Genomic DNA, 21,000 nt, shown 5'->3' on the forward strand with positions numbered 1-21,000 from the left:
CTACACCTTCAAAAATGTACTTATGATAGTTATTCAATAGGTACCTACCTACCAGAAAATGGTCAAACTACAAACATAGAGTCTGAACCGGTTTAAATTTTGTAACATGTGAAATTTGAATATACCTACCTACCTACCAGTTTTGGCCAACTGTAGATAAGAACGTGACAGTGAGTCATATTTTTTTCTCGTAAAAATGTGCGATAGTATGATCTCTTGGCAAAAACATGCACCTACACTCTACAGAATGATGTTTCTTATCGTGTAGAATTTGAATTTCCGTAAAAAAAAAATTAACGACCACTTGTCAAGTACTATTTGCCATTTGGGCAGTGGTAGTAGTTCTGGGACAGTAGATACGAGTATTTAAATCAGTTGGGCTGAGTTTTCCTAAAATGCAACATTTTACTCTACGCGTTCGTCGATTTTAATGCCGCGAAGTGTAAATTTTTTGTGCACGTGATGCTGTACCTAGGTGATTTTATAAAAGTGTTGAATAAAATAAAAGAGATGGAAGATACTTGAACTTTTAAAATTTTTATTTTGCACGTACTTACTATTTTGTATGTGATCAACTAAATTTATTTAAGCACCAATCAATAGTGTGTTTTCTTGGTTAGTACCTATGGAGCAACAGTTTCATTGATGAGAAACATTTCAGAGAAAAAGAGTGATAGCTATACATACGTCAGCATCTATACTGGTACCTAGTGGTACAGGTACTCGGAACAGTATTATCATTAAGTTGTAATGGGTTTATCTCAAGAAAACATTGTATTCGTCGCGTTCATCGATATGAATATTACAAAGTGTTATTTTTTGTATACGTGATCGATGATTTTATATACAGGCGTTACCTAATTAAAATAAGAACGATGAAAAACTATGTGTTTTTTTCAATTGTTATTTCGCTATTGTGGATGAATGTGGAAGCTGACTCTCGTAAGTAATTAACTGAGAACCTAACCATCTTGTTTTGTATCGTTATTATTTTTTTAAGAGCGCTAGAACGATTAATTGCATTATATGTTCCTACTTGATACATATTTTGTATTGTTCTAGGGAGTACACCGAAACCTCCGAATTGCCCGAATAATGCCACCGAATGCGCTCCACAATTTAGTAATAATTTGACATCGGGCGCAATACGAGAATTTAGCGAGCTGAAGGAAAATGCTGAGCAGGAATTCATATGTCCGCAAGCTTACGGTACGCAGTAGTTTATTAACAGATACCTACCACATTGTTTAATAAGGGACCTTATAATATTATTAGATAAATATTTGGGTATTCTCTATAATTTGTGACATAGGTAATCCCACTCCAAATATCACGTGGTACAAAAACAACATCAGATTGAACGAATCTAAATCTAGGTGGACTGTTTACAGTTTAAAATTTGATCAAGATCAAGGAAATTACACATGCGTTGTGTGCAACGGATTAGGATGTATTAAACACACCTTTCGAGTATCCATCAAAAGAGAAGGTAAGATATATCTACTTACTTACAATAGAACAATTATATGTAGATACTATAATATAGGATTTTTTTGCTAGGTGGAATTCAATTCGACTTTTCAAAGAATGGTAGGTAGTTTTCTAAAAGGAGGTATCCCAAATACCAAGAAATTGTTTGTAACAAACAGAGAAAAATTCTTATGGGTCATTCCATGCCAAATCGGCGGATTTTTGCTTGAGGGGTCTTCGATTTCTGTTTTTCAAAATCAGACCATATGTTTAGAGGTCATCAAACGATAACGAATGACGCAAACCGGACATTTTTTCGATTTTTTTTGGCGGAGCTGTGGGGCTTCAAAATTTTCCAAAATGGTCGAAAATGGAAAATTTCAGTTGCAAATTGCTCCGGTTGTACGTGATATAGAATATTGAACTTTTTTTTTTCAAATTGTAGTACTTTGAGAAAGTAATAGACAAATGATGTCAAAATCGATGTTGCCACTTTCAAAAACTTAAAAAAATTGATTTAAAAACTTATAATTTAAATATAACTATGATCTTTACGAGTAAAAATGCTGAAAAAATTCTCAGTTTTAGTCCTTTTTATGTAGAATAACACATCAAAAAATTGGGCTGGTGTTTTTTTTTTTCATTTTCGAGAAAAAAAATTACAAGTTTGTAACTTATTGCAAAAATACCACTAGAAATCTGAAAAATGAAAATTTTCGCATTTTTGAGATGTTTTACAAATGTGTAGACGTAGACGAACATGTGAAAAAATCCCCCTCCCTCCCACGATCTGTCAACGAATTGATGAGAAATACGAGTACTTACCATTTTTTGTGCAATCATTTGAAGAGTGAAACATAATATTATTGAAGAAATTTCGCCGCCGTTTTAAACAAAAGTAGGAACCTAAAAAATGACTATTTTTGCACTTTTGAATCACTCCCCTCCCTTTACTTTATCAGTGAATTCACTAGAAATACCATTTATCTGGCCATGATTTTGCAAGTGATACATACCTATACCTATTGGAAATTTTTTACCACCATTTTAAACAAATGAAAAGAACACCATTTTCATAAAACGTTTTACTGGGGGTGAAAGTAGGTCAAGTGGAATGATTTTTACTTGACCTTTAATTTGACTACCTGTTTCAACTTTGAGTCCCTGTAAATATTTTGTTGTGTAGTACCATCCTTTGGCTACAAAATGACTCCTCATTTTTCAAATTTGGTCCAAAAACTTGTGCTTCAGAATTTTTTTTCTGAATCAACTTTTTTCATTCCACTTGACTGAATGATGTTTTTTTCATTTATTTTTATGGTTCCACAGACACACAACGTGCCGGGAGTTTTATCTAATGAACATTATTTATTTACATCTTAAATCTAAGACTAAATAATCTAAACAAAATGTATTACGTATCTTAATATCCCTAATCCTAGATTTAAGATGCAGGGGAAGGGGGAAAGACGGGTTGTCCACCACGACCCATACCCTCTAGGCAGTTGCCAAGGGCCCCAGCAATTACCTAAACAAGATTTGTCATTCACGTGTGCCAGTCTGCCAGACTGAGTCCCCAATCCCTCTTGTGTAAAGGGATTTTAGGGAGGAGAATTGGTGCCTGTGTGGGGGGGAGTCGACAAGTGTTGGTCTCCCCTTTGCATTACAAGAGTTTAGGATATGGAGGGGACTTTTGTGAGGTGGCTGATGCACTTGCTAAGGGCTTCTCACCAGCCACTCACACTGGACTTGAGAGTATAAAGATAAACTATTTACAACTATGTACTAACCTAATCAATTTAAGCTGAAAAATTTAGGGAAATAAGTAGGTATGATTTGATTAGTTAAATTTGATCTATCTAGCGTATATGTACAATAGTTATTTATAACTTGAGGTAATGCATTTTGACGGGTTATTTACAGGGCTTCTTCAGGTTGATGTTGGGCTGGTGTCTAGATTAGGATTGAAGATGTTCCTCCTTTAGGGTGCATACTCTGACAGTGACTGAGTGGTCTTTGAAGCATTCAATGATGGACTGCTTTACTGATGGCCACTCTTGTTTATCCAGACTGCACCCCAGTCTTGGGACCCCTATCTTTTTGATCTTTAGTTAGTCGCATTTGGCAGCAAGTTTTCATCCTTGTTACAAAATCCTTGATTGTTGGCTCATCATTGAACTGTTCTTTGGTGATGGATGGTGTAAAGGATGTAATTTCCATCTTTTTTCATCTCAACTACTTCACAAACCTTGACACCATTTGACTTCAGTGTGTCTTGGTTGCTGAAGGCTTGTCTGAACAGGAGTGCAATGCCCTTGGACATCCTAAAGTCTTGGCTGGCACAATGGTCCAAGGCAAACTGTGGGTATTGTCTCATCAGATCATCCTCTATTTCCTCCAGGGTGAAGATCCCATTTGGTTGGGTCTCTATTTTTCCTCAGTTGGAGTGTTGGATTTTCTTCTCTAGTTCTTTCTCTACTCATTTGAGGACTTTCTCCACCCCAGCCTGGGTTATTTCACCCATCTGTAGGTAATCACTGTAAGGCAGTAGACAATCCACAGTGGCTAGCCCAACTGGGCAATAGAATCTCTCTTTTATCCCTCTTAGCACAAGGCATTGCATTGTGGGTTGGCAGGCCCTAACCCACCCACTGAGTTACTGAGAAAATCTCAGTGGGCCGCGGTGACATATTTGGGTTGATGAAGTAAAAACTGGACCGCTTAAAAAATTTCTGAATGAATTTTTATGCCCAGTGTCCTGCACTTTAAAAAAATGGGAGAAAAAAATTTGGCCAAATAATTGAGGAGCTCAAAATTAGGGCTGCTAAAATGCGATATCTCAGTGGGCCGCTAAATTTTCCGTGTTCTTGGGTCCAGCCCTGTGGGTTGGTATACATGATATGTGAATATCACAGTTTTGTACAGTGATGTAAATTAGCGTGTTATTTCAAAATATAATGCCATTTTCCAAAAAAAAAAAAATCATTTTTGACCTCCTTTTTTCCAATTTAAAAATTTTGATTTTTTTCTTCCTTAACCCCCCTTCCCCCCACAAAAAAATAATAAACATTTCTTGTTGTACCATATAAAAGGGTCATTTACATCACATTATCACAATTGCTATTACTGTGCAGAATCTGAAGCAAATTGGTTCATTTGGAGGAGCTGTAGCCTTGGCAACGGAAATTTCTGTATGAAAATTCATCGTCAATTCGTTGACAAATTGCGAGGGAGGGAATTTTTATTCAAATGTACGTCTACACATTGGTAAAATATCTCAAAAATGCAAAAATTTTCATTTTTTAGGTTTCTGGTGGTATTTTTGCAATACCTAAGTGCCAACCTTGTAATTTTTTTTCTCGAAAATCAAAAAATTCCAGTTCAATTTTTCGATAGGTATATTATTTAGGTACATGAAAAGGACTACAATTGAGAATTTTCTCAGAATTGTTACTCGTGAAGATCATGGTTATATTTGAATTATACTTAAGTTTTTAAATCAATTTTTTTAGGTTTTTGAAAGTGGTAACATTGATTTTGAAATCATTTGTCGATTACCCTCTCAAAGTACTACAATTTGAAAACAAGTCCAAAATTATATACCGCATACAACGGGGGCAATTTGTAACTGAAATTTTCCATTTTTGCCCATTTTGGAGAACTTTAAAGCCTCACAGCTCCGCCAAAAAAAAATCGAAAAACGGTCCGGTTCGCGTCATTCGTCAACGTTTGATGATCTCTGAACATGACATGATTTTTGAAAAAATCGAAGACCCCTCGTGTAAAAATCCGCCGATTTGGCATGGAATGACCCTTATACACATAGGTAAATTCATTTTTAATTTTGGATAACTTTTTCAAAAAATTCCATTTCATGAAAAAAATGAAAATTTGATCAAATTGAAAAACAAATCTGGGCGTTTACGCTATTTTGGATCTTCCCGAATTGACTTTAGGTGCTTTCGAGTTTAAGAAATTGAAGCTTTAGAAAGAACTAGGTAGGTATTGCTCGTGGAATCTATCTCCCCTTCCAATTTCCATGATCCTTTTTCTGAGAAACTTGTGCAAGTATGATAATTTTCTCATTCGAAACGAATTCGTTGAATTTTTACTTTTCACCCAAATGATAATTTTGTGCAATAAAAAACTCGACTCGATTCTTGAAAAAAAGTAATCTACAGGTAAAATGAAGAGAAACGAAGTTAAGTAGTTGGGTAATTCTCAGAAAAAGGTAAAATTCGTGTACACGACAAATTTCTCAACGGTTTTAGCATGAATTTTTTTTTTTTTTTGGTCCATTCAAGAATGACCCCGCACACATTTCACACATGGTATTGAGGTTTTTAGACCCTCCTTTCATTGGTGTACATTTGATTTTATACCCCAAATGTCCTTCGACTTGGCTGTCACACATCATGTTTTTGAAAATGAATGTTATAAAGTGTCATGAACTTCATTTTTTTTTGGAAAAATTGACACATTCTCATTATCATAGAACATGAAGGTCTCTTATTGTGCAAATTGCAATTGCAATAAGTCTATAGGAAGCTCACAATTCACATTTGAAAACTGTCACACACTTTTTGCGCAAATTTTCGAGCAATTTTCAATTATTTTTGGTAGCTTCCCAATCCAACATTTTTTTCTGGTGAGTGGCTGCACTGGTTCACTGTTCCCATAGAAATGTTACCCCGCACCGTTCTTTTTAAAAACTACATTACAACTCGTTCTGATCGTACTTATCTGTGAAGTTTTGATATTTCGCAAAATCTGTGTCCTTCGGCTTGGTGTTTTCATTTACGCCAATGAACCCGCCAAAACCAATAATTGAGCACGGGAAGTTATTCTACATGATAAGTACACATTTATTACGTGTTAAAAATCGAATAATGTCCAGTAGGTAAGGCTAGAAACGAAAAAACGTTGAGATTGTCCTTCGGCTTGTCCAGCGCCCATTTGTCCTTCGACTTGGCCAAATTTCAGACAGCTGTACTTTTATCGCGCTAGTCGGCATATTACACGATAATACAAGCAAAATTTTACATTTTCTCCCTCCCCACACTTCACCTCTACCCCTACCAAAAAAATAAGTCCAGATTCGAACTCTGCGACCTGAAAAACATAAATCGACATATTACACGATAATATAAGCAAAATTTGACATTTTCCCCCTCTCCACGCCTCACCCTCCACCTCTACAAAAAAAATAACTCCAGATTCGAATTCTACGACCTTAAAAACATGTCAATCGACATATTACACATCGATGAGGGTCGAATTCTAATTATCGCCGTTTTAGGGGGCCGGGGTCCACAGTGGGGGGGATTGAATTGAGGCCAACACTAGAAAAGGGATCTGGGACACATATACAAATGATTCCCACTTGAAATTTTCCAAAAAAATGATTTTCGTATTTAAAAATTATGCATATCAAAATCGACCCTTTTTCTGAGAATTACCCAGTTATACAGCATAAAATTTCCCAACAGAAACTCGTCTTTTTTTCCGACAGACTTCAATTTTGAGATATTTCGCACGAAAGTTGGAAATTTCAATTTGAATAAGTAGCTGGCGAATGTGTTGAAAAATGTTATGTTTACAACTTTTTCATAAAAGGAATCAATTTGTGTAAAAAATTAATGGGTAAAAATATGTATCAGAATTTGCACCATTTACTGTAAATTAATTTTTTTGATTAGACCTGAGGATAGATGATGGTCCAAAAAATGCTACTAAAAAAATTGGAGAAAAGTATGAATTGAAATGCCAACATAACGCTCCTTTAGATAAGCCTAATGGTCTTCCCAGAATTGAATGGTTTTATGGAACTTCTGATCCAGTTGACCCTGACAAAGGACCTAATGATGATCAATATAAGGTAAGTTATGTGAACATGATTGATGGCGTGCCTTGTCGTGTAGGCTGAACCTATTTTCGATACTAATGTTCTCCCATTTTAGTCGGATTTTCCTCAGAATAAAGAAACCCCCATTCAAGTGAGAATGACGACCTTGGTTCCAGGAAATACATAGAAGTGGGTATGGGAGGGTAAGAATGGTCAAAAACAACAATACGTGGGTTTCAATTAAAAGAAAATTCAAAAATTGCACAACATAATCCAAAAATCAGTTTTCTTAATATTACTTTGGAAGGAAGAACTCCTGCGTCCCCCTCCCAAAAGGGCTAAGATGCAACTTCTAAGGGAATTGAGTTTTCAAAACCAGTGTTCATGGCAATATTTCATTGCAGAAGCACTTTTTGTCATCAATCTTTGACTAATAGGACCAATTAAACTAAGTTATAGGTCTACCTACCTAAAGTGGGTAGTGGGTACTTGGGTAGAAACGTTCAAATCTTCTAAAAGCTTGCTTTTCAGATTTTAAGGAGACAAAATAGTCAAAAAATTTACTAGTAATCAAATAGAGGTTCCTCTGACATAGCAAAACATTCACATTTTAATTCATAATTCTTATAATAAGATTCATGGGTTTTAAAAATGATTTTTTTTTTTTGCTTTGAATAGACGCGGCAGGACAACGAAACTACAAGGGCATTGGTCACGAGCACACCTGAGGTTTATATCAAAAGCGAGAACCAAACAGGATGGTACACTTGTGGAGTAATCACGCGAGAAAAACCTGTATATAAGTCTGCATTTTTGAAAGTTGAGCCCAAAGATGGTAAGTAGGTGTTGAAAATTAAGTTATATAAGTACCTACCTACCCATTTTTTGTGCTGCAAACAGATGTAACTAATCTATTCATTTATTAATGATATTCGTTTATCGTGAATTTCCAATCGGATGCAGTTGAAAATCCAATCGTCCTGCTATCCTTTTCAGGAGGTATTATTTTAGCCTTATTCCTTGCCACGGTTGTCCTAATCTCATATCACAAATTTAGGAAGTAAGTCATGCTGAAAATCTTTTGAGAAAATAATTTCAGCTCATTGAAAACTATGTAATTTTATTAATTGGTATTTTTCATTCATTTTTTGAAAAAATATCAGAAAACATCCTAATCCTTCAACTGATATGATGCATTACATTTCAAAAGTTATTGTCGAAATAGAGAATCTCAGTTCTGGTTCTAACTTTGATGAACTCAAGGTGAGTCTACACACCTCACAAACTTACGCTCATCCTATCTCAAATTAGATGGATAAAACAAACCAGAGAACAAAAAAATTGGTTCGAATTTTAATAGGTCTATATTATTTTTATTTTCAGAGTAAAATAATTGTCCGCATTGTTAAAATTCCGGCTCCTAGGGGTTTTGATATCGAGAAAACCCCTCAATGGTACGAATTTCCAAAAGATGAAAACTGGGATTTTCCTAGAGAACGTCTTCAATTATTGTCACCTGAAAACCCTCTTGGTCAAGGGAATTTTGGCATAGTGTACAAAGCAGAGGCTTATGGAATTGGTGGATCCGAAACGTGGACCCCTGTTGCAGTGAAGATGCTGAAAGGTTAGTTCAGATTCTCTATTTTTTTTTCCAAGACTTTATCACGAGTTCGTTGAAAATTCTTATCGCGATTTTTTGCAAATATTGCCTTCTGTTAGGAGACGGATGCGATGATGAAGCTGTGAAAAATTTCGTACTCGAAACAGAAATAATGAAAGCAATCGGCAAACACAAGAATATCGTCAATTTACTAGGTGTTTGTAAGCATGAGGGTAAGATGATGGTTATAATGGAATACGCAGCTCGAGGAAGTTTAGAAACTTTGCTTAGAACTCAAAGTCACGTGGTTGGTAACTGTGGAGGTTACGCCATTTTGGGGAATAATTTGAGCGAATTGACATTACTCGGATATGCTCTTCAGATTGCCGAAGCTATGGAATTTCTGGCCGCGAAAAGGGTAGGTTCTTACAACTCGTTGAGTATACCATAGGTGCATACTGCATACTTGATTTTATTCGAGTCCATAAGCTTGTTGTGAATGAACTGACACTTTAATTTTACTACAATTTTACAGTGTATACATCGAGACCTTGCTTCACGTAACGTACTAATCACTGAAGATTACGTGATGAAGGTTGCTGACTTCGGATTAGCTAGAAATGTGCATGAAAATTATTATTATCGTTCTACAACTGCATGCGAACTCCCTTTCAAATGGATGGCTCCAGAGGCGTTGTTTCAAAAAAAATACACGACGAGATCAGATGTGTAAGTAGATAAACTTTTGAGTACCTAGGTACCTATACTTTCATTAATACTAAAATGTGAATGATTTTGCAAGTAAGTATTTAACATGTTCGAGTTTTGAAGATGGTGATTTCATTCTTCATAATCATAACCGTTTGTAATTTCCGTCTGATTTATACATACGAGATTCGTACTTACTACCTAGAGAGCAAATACGTAGGTTTGTTATCACATCAGTGTTCATTAATGATTCATACGAGTACTTCGCCTTGAAATTCATTATTTCGTGTTGGTTATTAAGTATCTGTTTAAGAAGTACCTAATCGAACGTCAGATTACTAAAAATAATCGACTTCTTCATACCTGGTCATTAATTGGGAAACCGATTAACCACCCACTTTTTTTTTTTTTTGGTTGTACCCCAGTCGCACTAGGCACCGAGGTCTCAAGCTTAGGGCAACTTAAAGTATCCAAATTTCACAGCTTCAAAAGTAGATTTGATATAGTTAAGATTATTAGCCCTGCATTAGTATGATCGAATTCATAATGATTACATATTGTAGTGAGGATAATTATCACTCCCTAGAAGGGGAACAATTACGGATACCAAGATAGCTCAGAAGGGTTGCAGGTCCACTAACCAACTATACACATTTAAAGATGGTTTCATTAATAAATAAAAACACATATCTATTTACATGTATATTTACACTATTTACAAATCTTCATTAACATACATCGTTTGCACTTATGTTTACACATAGTATGCGAATGAATGAAATTTAGACAAGTAAATGATCTACCTATACGTGGGCTAGGTGAGATCAGCAAAATGATGACAATAACAAAGTATTGAGACTTCAACCTACTCATCTTACATTTGAGTCTCTTGGGCATGTGAGGTACAAATTAGTGAAATTATGTACAGGAAGATATTTTCTAATTCAATTAATATTAGTTATAGATTACGACACCATGCTTGCAACCTATGGAAAAAAACTTATAATTAATTAAGTAGGTGTATTTCACCACTTACTTGAACACTGTACACATTTACCATCGCTTTTCCTCATAGCATCAGATTTGACATTGACGAGGAACCAACTATTGCAAATTGTGGACAGTCTGGCACCAAGCCAAGTGAGGAAACAACGAGAGAGTTCTATATTATAAAGGTGCATAAGGTACCTAGACTCCTCCCTAAATCACCTTTTGGCGCAATTTCATAGTACATGTAGTGCATAGAATTCATTGACCAAAATATCTATCTTAGGTCGAAAAAAATATGAAGGCATGAGTCGCCAGCTCTTTAAGGTATATCACCTCACTTACCCTTTTCTCAAGAGAAGTGTACCTACAAGCCACAAATCCTTCTATCTTAAAGTGTACCTATATTATAGAAGGTTTTGGTTTTATGCATCGTATACAAAACTATACATACTGTACATATATTTTCATTGTGAGCAATATTCTGTTTTTAATATAAACACGTTACCGATATTCTCAATATAGGGGGTAATTCTAATAAGCACCACCTAACGGCAGTGGGGCCAATCTGCCCTATGTCAGATTTTGATTTTTTTGGAAAAAAAAATACTTAGATCTTAAATTTTTTAAAAATACCCATAAATCAAAAAATGAATTTTAATATCAGAAATTTGACTTTGGTGTGAGTTTATCAAGCAAGGCGGATCGTGAAAAAAAAATCGAAGAATTTAGACCAAATTTTTCACTAATTATTAGTGATATTCAATGGTGATAACTGATAACTACCTAGTATTTTTTCTTGCGGGTAATTTTTTTAAGAAAAGTGGTCCAATTTCCAAAACAGAGTAGATACTTATTTGAAATGCTGCTTCAACCTGGGCCATCATTATCAAAATCCAATACCAGAGGTGGAAAATTTGCAAATTCCTTATTTTAGGATACCTAAGTAACTTTGTGTTTTGAAAATCACTTTTTTCTAAAAAAATTTCGGATTCATCATTCTAAAACATGGAAAAATCATTTCTGAAATGGGGAAATATTTTGGGTTATGTGCAATCTAATGTCACTGTTACATACCTATTTGTATTTCAGTTGGTCCTTTGGAATCACCCTATACGAAATGATGTCCCAAGGAGCAGAACCATATACTGGGTTGACTGTCGACCAAGTAGTACAAAGAGTAAGCGAAGGTTTTCGCTTGGATAAACCTGAATTGTGCTCAAATGAAATGTAAGTATTCATCACAGAATATTCAACCATCTTTGTACATGTACATATTTTGATTCTAAACCTACACCCATTTTATCCCGAATAATTCATTCACGTTTTAAAAATTTTCTCATTGCAGTTATCAACTAATGCTAGATTGTTGGAGCTACCTTCCTGAAGAACGACCAACCTTTACCGAAATTAAAGAACGACTGGTTGAACTGATCAATAATATGGAACAAGTATGTACAGGGTGCTCAGAAATATCGAGTACCCCTAAGAAAGTTTTTCATTAAAAATATAGGTTGGCAACGTGAAATAGATGCATATGATTGGTGAAATGTTATCTCTTCAGTCCAACAACCAATCATGTCCCATCATTATTATCATTCACTGTGACCAACCAAAGTATTTTAGTAGAAAACTTTTTTAGGGGTACTCGATATTTCTGGGCACCCTGTATTAATAAAGTAGGTAGGTAACCATGTATGGAAAAATTTCATAATTTATTTGGAATCTTTAGGTACCATAAAATGTTCAAATGGACTCCTCCAGTTCGGAAAGTGAAGAAGAACAGCTCGAATCTTCGTTGTATGTACAACGCCCCTCTGATATAAGTCAGAGTATGCTGAAAGGTTGTTACTTGTTATGAAGACATTTCGTTCCATGTTTCATCTTCAGAACGATAACATTATTCTATTTTTGAAGAAGTTAAAAAAAAACAGCTACAGGAAAAAATTGATCAATAACATTATGAGTAGATAGGGAAAGACTATGATATTTTAAAATCATTGAAGAATAGGTACATATACAAATCTATGTCAACTGTTGAAAAAATATTACAAGCTTTTCATGAGCCTACCTCCTCCCACCCGCTTTATCCCCTCCAGCAATATCTGATTATAGCTCTGGCATTTTTTGCGTTTTGAAGACTGAAAGCTTTAAGAAAATTGGTGATAATTTTGATTACTTTTTTATAATGAGATTTAATCTGTGGACGAGATTTTTTTCAAGATCATTATCCTTGGGAATCATGTTTTGGTGTAAGTGGGTTCATGTTCCCAATTTCTATTGTATGTTTCATACTCGTCATGTTCATTTTTAATGACGTCGTCACAATCATTTATGTTGTTGTGATTTAATGCTTGATTATTTTTATGTAAGTTAGCATAAAAATGTAGCTTAAATAATTTTTTTTATGTGATAGGAAGTGGGATCTTTCAGTGAGATTTTTTGTAAGTTCGTTTTTACTCATAAAAACTTTAAGGCTTATTTACTCCTTCGTCGTTTATTTTTACTTTTATGAAAACACTTTGTGTAAACTGTGTTGCTCTCTTCATTCTTCTTTTTTTTCTTACTCCTCCTTATTGTTAATTTTTTACAAATCATGTAAGATTCATATTCCAACTTGTTGTGACTTGTTGTAAATAAAGTTTTTCACAAAATTTCAAAGTGATTTCAATAGGGTGAATCGTGAAAAAAAATCCGCATCTTTTGAATTTTGATGATATTGGCATAGAATAAATTGGATATTTTAAAAAATTTTGTGTCTTTTTGAAAACATGATTGCGATTTTTCTCAATTTCGGATTTTAAGGAAAAATTTGAATAAGTATCAAGTATGTTACGTTTCCCAGTGGACTGTGGAACTGTAAAAAAATTTAAAACTCATCTTTTCAGGATTTCAAAACAGCAACACTGGTTCCAAATTTTCCAAGATGTAATCAGTTGCTTACCAAAATTATGAAAATTTTACTTTCAAGTTTTCTTCTAAAGATTATGGTGAAAAATCCAGAACTGTACTTTTTCGTAAAAACTGTAGATATCTGCCTTTTTTTTGTAAGAATTGTAATCAAACTTCTATTAAAGTTTGATATCATCAAAAAATCTTACTTTTTTTGGCCAAAATCGAAAATAATTTTACTTGTTTGTGTATGAAACTGAACTTCTGATAGTTAAAACCCAAAATTTTTGGCAAAATTTTGGCAAAAAAGTTTTTTTTTTACTTTTTTAAAAATAAAAAAAAAAAAGTCGTAGCAGTCTGCCGCTACGTAAGAGCCAAATTTTTGTGCAAGAAACATTGAGGGCTCTTGAACTACTCGCACCCTCGCTTCGCTCCTGTGCTTCGCCTGTATTTGGGGGGACTTTGTCCCCCCCACACCCCCTTGGGCTTCGCCCAATTACCTCCTGCTGATGTCTTTTTTTTGTGTTCTGCGCTTCGCTTGAACTACTCGCACCCTTGCTTCGCTCCTGTGCTTCGCCTGCATTTGGCGGGACGTTGACCCCCTACACCCCCCTTGTGCTTCGCCCAACTCTCCTTCCGCTGTTTCCTTCCTATATTCGCGGGGGACTCCATCCCCCCTGCACCCCATCAGGCTTCGCCCAACTCTCTTCTTCCTCCTTCAAAAAATGTGGTAACAAACAAGGTCAAAATTTTCAAGAAACACGTAAAATCGATGAAAAAATCCACTTTTTTGTCCCTGGAGAGGGGTCAAATGGGATTGGAAGGTTAAAACCTGCAAAAGGCACTTCGGGTACACCCTCCCAATGTACTGTGAAAATTTAGACCCTCTAGGTCAATTTGGAGGGGCTGTAGGTCTGGCTAAATGTCAAAAAACACGCAAAAATCCACTTTTTTGACCCTGGAGAGGGGTCAAATGGGGTTGGAAGGTTGAATCCTGCAAAAAGCATTCAAGGAACACCTTCTTATTGTATGCTAAGAATTTGGATCCCCCAGCTCAATTTTAGGGGTGAGGGGGTCAAAAATAGGGGTAAAATGTGGTTTTTCCCAACTAAAATGAAGTGGGGATGACCTAGGAAGCTGAAATTTGGATATGTTGATCACAATAGGGGTACTGACCAATGGTATGAATTTGGATCCTTTTCATTCATTTGGGGTCATATTATGCCCCTCCAAAAAAATGACCTTTCTGTAAAAATGGGGTTGGACGGTTGAAACATGCAAAAGGCACTTTGGGTACATCCTCCCATTGTACTGTAAAAATTTGGACCCTCTAGGTCAATTTGGAGGGGCTGTAGGCTTGGCTAAATGTTGAAATTTTCAAAAAAACACGTAAAATGGATAAAAAAGTCCACTTTTTTGACCCTGGAGAGGGGTCAAATGGGGTTGGAAGGTTGAAACCTGCAAAAGGCACTTCGAGTACATCCTCCCAATGTACTGTGAAAATTTGGACCCTCTAGGTCAATTTGGAGGGGCTGTAGGCTTGGCTAAACGTCAAAAAACACCCAAAAATCCACTTTTTTGCAGTGTTGGCCATAACGATATTTTTTTTCGTTCCGTTATTTCGTTACGTTACAAAATTTATATTTTTTTAGTTACGTTTTTCGTTATGGTATTTTGTAACGAAAAAGTTGCTGTAACAGTATTTTTCGTTACACCTGTATTTACATTTTTTCGTTACGTTATTTTCGTTATTTCCGTTACAATTTTTTTGTTACAGAAGTGTTTTTTCAACGTATATTTTGATGTAAAATGCATTTGTGGCGGAAAAAATGTGACAAAAATAACGAAAATAACGTTACGAGAAGGTTCAAATACCAGTGTAACGAAAAATATAGCGTTACAGCACTCAAAATCAGACAAATGAAAACACTGAAAACTCATTTTAGTCATTTTTTTTGACTTCACTTCAAATTTTCATAGCTAGAGCTACACAAATCAGAGTTTTTTAAGGGTTTGTTTTGTAATTTGTAACTAAAAAAATAACGAAAAAGGTAACAAAATTTTTCCGTTTTTTGTTACGTTACTTTCAGAAAAATATCGTTACGTTACGTTTCAGTTACACAACATCACCTGATTAAAATAACGTTTTCGTTACAGTTCCGTTACCTGTAACGAAAAAAATTTCGTTATTTTCGTTTTTCGTTACAGTTACCGTTACGGGACGCCAACACTGCTTTTTTGACCCTGGAAAGGGGTCAAATGGGGTTGGAAGGTTGAAACTTGCAAAAAGCACACAAGGGGCACCCTCTCATTGTATGCTGAAAATTTGGACTCCTAAGGTCAATTTTAGGGGTGAGGGGGTCAAAAATAGGGGTAAAATGTGGTTTTTCTCACTTAAAATGGGATGGGGATGACCTAGGGAGCTGAAATTTGGATATGTTGATCATAATGGAGGTACTGACCTATGGTATGATTTTGGACCTTTTTCGTTCATTTGGGGCCATATTATGCCCCTCCAAAAAAATGACCTTTCTGTAATTTTTAACTTTGACCCTCCCCACTGCAGGGGTCAACTCTAGCTCCCAAAAGAACTCTATTCTCCAAGTTTCATCTCATTTCATTCATTAGAACGTCTCTTGATTAAAAAAGTAAAAAATTCAAGTTTCGGTGAAACTTCTATATACCTAAACATATAAACATATAAACATATACATATTCTAGGGGGCAATCTCGTAACCTTTTTCTTGATTAACCAGCAAACTCATAACGTTTTGGCAAACTCGTAACCTTTTTAGGACGTGACTTTGCTATGAGGTGCTATATGAATCTACAAGGTGTGGGGAGTCTACTGGCAAAGTTTGAGCAGGGACGTGAGATTGCTGTTTATACAATTTCACTTTTGACTCAATTTTCAAATGAGTACATAGCCTAATTAATAAGTATGAAGATATGAGGAAAAGGTGTTTATTGCCAAGAATCATTTTTTACGTTTTTTACGTTCTTTTTGATGATTTTGGTGGTTGAAGATCTCCTCTTTCACATGGCGTGGTCAAAAATCGTCTAAAATGAATTTTTGACTGCTCAATTTTAATTTAGAGTTGATTATACAGGTCCGAATTTTCGTGTTTTTCAACCTAAACATCAATTTTATGAGAAAAGTATACATCCTAGGAAAAAAATGCCCATGAAGGAAATTGTAGAGAATAAAATTTCCTTTCTGCTCAGAGCTGGTTATTTTTTTGTAGGATGCTTTGTTAAAAAGGTATTTGCGAAAAACAGAGACGTATGAGACTTTAAAAAAAAAAGCTTTCTTGAAAAGTAGATGTTTCTGCGATGAGACACTTTCCACAGGTCACCAAAAAATCAAGTTTACGAATATAACGCGGCCTAACATCGAGTACTATCAGGCCTACGGGGTGACGCGTCGAGCGCATGCACAGTAGGGTGACAATGAAATACATGGGGAAAATTTTTTTCCATTATTTTTTTTACAGCACACCTGAAAAATGTGCTATGAGGTGTCAAAAAATGATCCCCAAAGTTTCATCTCTCTAAGTTGATTTTAACCCGTGCCTCAAGGGCCCCAAAGTTTGGAACGTAACGTCCGAGCACGACCTTCCGAGTTCCACCGCGACGCGTGGTGGAGAAATTGTTGAATGCGCGCTACATGTACAAAGTGCAATGAAGTAAGGATATACGGTATTTTTTGATTGTTTTTTTTTCTCAGTCGCACGTTGGCTTGAAAACAATTTATAAATTATATTTTCTTTGAAAAAGCACAATTTTTTCATTTTATTCCACTATGGAAAAAAATTGAGCTTTCAACACACTTCAGTTCACGTTTCTGTACGTTTCTCTGCACTTCTTCAACACCTGCATAAAATTCAAAACGTTACAAGGATATAAAATTCACTTATTATATTAATTCAATATTTTTTCACTCGCTATCATGTTCAATGTCCATCAATTACCTTATGAAAATCTGATTTTCATTAATAAAGTCATGTTCATTCAATGGAAGTAATTTTCAGCAAGGATATGAAGTAAATTATGGTCATTGGACATGGATAGTGAAAAAATATTGAATAAATACATATAATAAGTGAAATTTATGTACATACATATATCCTTTTAACCTTTTGAAATTTTTGCCGGTGGTGAAGAGTACAGAGAAATGTACAAAAACGAAAACAAAAGTGCGTTGATTGCTCAGTTCTTTTCCATAGCGGAATGAAACGAAAAAATTGTGTTTTTTCATAGAAAATATAATTTATAAATTGTTTTCAAGTCGACTTGTAATTGAGAAAAAAAATTGGATCAAAAAACACAGTATATTGTTACTCTTCTGCACTTCATATAGGTAGCGCGTACTCAACGATTTCTCCACCACGCGTCGCCGTGAGACTCGGAAGGTCGCGCTCCGGCGTTACGTTCCAAACTTTGGGGCCCTTGAGGCATGGGTTAAAATCAACTTAGAGGGATGAAACTTTGGGGATCATTTTTTGATACCTAATAGCACATTTTTTAGGTGTGCTGTATTCGAAAATCCAAAATTTTTATTTCATTGTCACCCTAATGCACAGCAACGAAGTTATAGAGGGGTCTTGAGATTGCTGTTTATACAAAACGTTACGAGTTTGCCTGTATGCGGCTATATATATATATACCAACTTTTTCAACGTTGCGGCACCAATTTACTAGATGGTAGTTGTGACACCAGGGATATAATATGTGTCTTTGAGGCACCTTGCGAGTAACATTCATTAAGGCACCACTATATATAATTTAAATAGAGTTAACGCACCTTTGCGTTGTTGTCAAATATTGAAGGTATTTATGTAGCATCAATTCATTTTACAAGCAGTCGTAGGTACGTTTTAAGAATTTGCGGAACGGAAAAAATGTTGTAGAAGATTTTTTGACATGCGTCTCAACAAAACTGACCATCTTACTCCTCCTGCATGTTTTCCATTGGGGGGGGGGGCTAGGGTTATTATGCACCTGCTAATATTTTTTTTCTGATTCAAGAAAAATTTCAAGGTAGTCGGGGAGCCCACTTAAGGATAAATTGCACCCCCCCTCCTCCGTCGATCCTCCGGGACAACTTTTTTCTTAAAGGGGAAGTCCTAAGGAACATTTCTAGCCCTTGTACTCAAAAAAAAGTGGTCCTACTTACAAAATGGCGGCCATTTTGATTGACAGGTCAGCCGAAATCGCAGATTTTGCGTTCCAACATAGGACTTGCTCAACATTTTTCAAACTGTACAAAAGTGGATCGAAAGATCAAGCAAAAGTTTGTCACCTGTCAAAATTTCAAGTGCCAAAGTGCGTTTTTCGATTTTTGGTGAATTTTTGAAAATCAAATTTAGGCCAAAAATGTGGGAATAAAAAATCAAAATTTTACCAAATTGACCGAGAAAACTGAAATTTTGGATATACCCTATTTTCGACATGCCAAATCGATTGGAAACTGTTTCAAACCGTTTTGAGCAGTTCTGGAGCCTCCAGTAGATTTTTGAAACTCGAAATTCCCACAAAATTTCACCAAAATGGAGTTGGAAAGCTGAAATTTATTCTGCAAACTAATTTCAATACGCTACGAAGTAAACTGCAGGTGAATTTCGAGTCGTTTTGGAGCCTCCAGCGGATTTTTGAAACTTTAAATGTTCACAAAATTTCATCAAATGGAGATGGAAAGCTGAAATTTACTCTACGCTCCAATTTTAACACCCTCTGAAGACGACTTCAGGTAGCTTCAAATCATTTTGGAGCCTCCAGCGCCTTTTTGAAAATTACTGGAGCGTCTAGTAGATTTTGGAAACTTGAAATTCCCGCAACATTTTACCAAATGAAGTTGGCAAGCTAAAATTTACTTCGCAAACTAATTTCAATACAATATGAAGTCGACTACATGGTGGTTTCAAATGGTTTTAAATGGTTTTTAAGACCTCTCAAAAAGTGACTGGAAGCTCCAAAACGACTTGAAATCCACCAGCAGACGAGTTCGTAGCGTACTAAAATTAGTTTGCAGAATGAATTTTAACTTTCTAGTTTCTACCTGCGTTTGATGAAATTTTTAGGAAATTTAAAGTTTCAAAAATCTACTGGAGGCTCCAGTAATTTTCAAAAAATCGCTGGAGGCTCCAAAACGACTCGAAATTCACCTGCAGTTTACTTCGTAGCGTATTGAAATTAGTTTGCAGAATAAATTTCAGCTTTCCAACTCCATTTTGGTGAAATTTTGTGGGAATTTCGAGTTTCAAAAATCTACTGGAGGCTCCAGAACTGCTCAAAACGGTTTGAAACAGTTTCCAATCGATTTGGCATGTCGAAAATAGGGTATATCCAAAATTTCAGCTTTCTTGGTCAATTTGGTAAAATTTTATTCCCACATTTTTGGCCTAAATTTGATTTTCAAAAATTCACCAAAAATCGAAAAACGCACTTTGGCACTTGAAATTTTGACAGATGATAAACTTTTGCTTGATCTTTCGATCTACTTTTGTACAGTTTGAAAAATGTTGAGCAAGTCCTATGTTGGAACGCAAAATCTGGGATTTCGGCTGACCTGTCAATCAAAATGGCCACCATTTTGTAAGTAGGGCCACTTTTTTTTCTGAGTACAAGGGCTTGAAATGTTCCTTAGGATTCCTCCCCCTTTAAGAAAAAAGTTGTTCCGGAGGATCGACCGGGGGGGGGTGCAATTTATCCTCAAGTGGGCTCCTCGGCTAAGGCGAAAAAAGGGGAAAAACAACAACCTTCCATTTGTCTTCCAAACATTAGCCGCTTCCGGCATTGCACTCATCCTCTGAGGAGAGGGTTGAAATTGACCACTTTTGTAGGTGAAGACTGAAGAGTGCAATTCCACAAAGAGAGTAATGAAGTTTTACCTGAAGTTTTTTAGGTATGCAGTTAATTTGAATTTTGAAATGATGAAGAATGATTGAAAATGAACTCTCCATTCCACAATCCACAATCCTCAATTTTTTAATGGAACCTCCACTCTACCACTGTTTTTAAGATGAGTAACTACAAGTAAATAAAATTGTAATGGCTTTCGTTGTATAATATTTTGTCCTCATACACACCTTTTGGACCCATATTTACCCTCCCTTCCACTTCCTCTGAGCATTTACCAGCGATTTAGTAGGATACGTTTCCTCACACCCCCGCTCTTTTAAAAGGAGACTTATAACCATCCAGAAAAATAATAGGTAGGTACTTGGTTAGTGCTGTGTAGTGCACATCTCCGATGTTAGTTCACAGAGGGATGGAATCTGAATAGAATGTTACATAGGTAGGTACGAATTTCTGTTTTTTTTTCTTTTTTTGAAAATTATCACAACTTAATTGAGAAGGTTATGAAATTCAATGCTCAATAATGCACAATGGTTCAAAAACAGGTATTTTTTGTAGGAAGGGGGTTATATTTTTCTAAATTGGATACCACTTCGATGCCTCAAAAATACCTATTTTTAAAAAAATTGTCCAATCAGCT

The 21,000-nt window shown here is 35.6% G+C and overlaps 1 protein-coding gene across 2 annotated transcripts; it reads left to right on the top strand.

Moving 5' to 3' along the window:
- The first annotated feature begins 319 nt into the window (after positions 1-319).
- LOC135834921 (fibroblast growth factor receptor 1-like) lies at positions 320-12,610 on the top strand. 2 transcript variants are annotated; one of them, XM_065348912.1, is made up of 14 exons: positions 320-942; positions 1,063-1,209; positions 1,313-1,489; positions 1,561-1,590; positions 7,170-7,348; positions 7,994-8,150; positions 8,279-8,375; positions 8,479-8,578; positions 8,699-8,939; positions 9,035-9,333; positions 9,451-9,644; positions 11,703-11,840; positions 11,959-12,061; positions 12,343-12,610. In XM_065348912.1, exons 1-14 carry the CDS (start codon positions 876-878, stop codon positions 12,349-12,351), a joined length of 1,938 nt encoding a protein of 645 aa, XP_065204984.1. In that variant the 5' UTR covers positions 320-875; the 3' UTR covers positions 12,352-12,610. The 2 variants fall into 2 exon arrangements, with proteins under 2 accessions (XP_065204984.1, XP_065204985.1); XM_065348913.1 differs by lacking the exon at positions 1,561-1,590 and having other exon boundaries at positions 323-942.
- Positions 12,611-21,000: the final 8,390 nt, after the last annotated feature.

The sequence above is a fragment of the Planococcus citri genome, chromosome 2 (assembly GCF_950023065.1).
Source record: "Planococcus citri chromosome 2, ihPlaCitr1.1, whole genome shotgun sequence".
Classification (NCBI taxonomy): Eukaryota; Metazoa; Arthropoda; class Insecta; order Hemiptera; family Pseudococcidae; genus Planococcus; species Planococcus citri.

Coding starts and splice junctions, on each gene's coding strand:
- LOC135834921 (XM_065348912.1), top strand. CDS start 876: ATGAAAAACTATGTGTTTTTTTCAATTGTTATTTCGCTATTGTGGATG. Junction 1,490..1,560: donor AGTATCCATCAAAAGAGAAG/GTAAGATATATC, acceptor TTTTTTTGCTAG/GTGGAATTCAATTCGACTTT. Junction 1,591..7,169: donor ATTCGACTTTTCAAAGAATG/GTAGGTAGTTTT, acceptor TTTTTTGATTAG/ACCTGAGGATAGATGATGGT.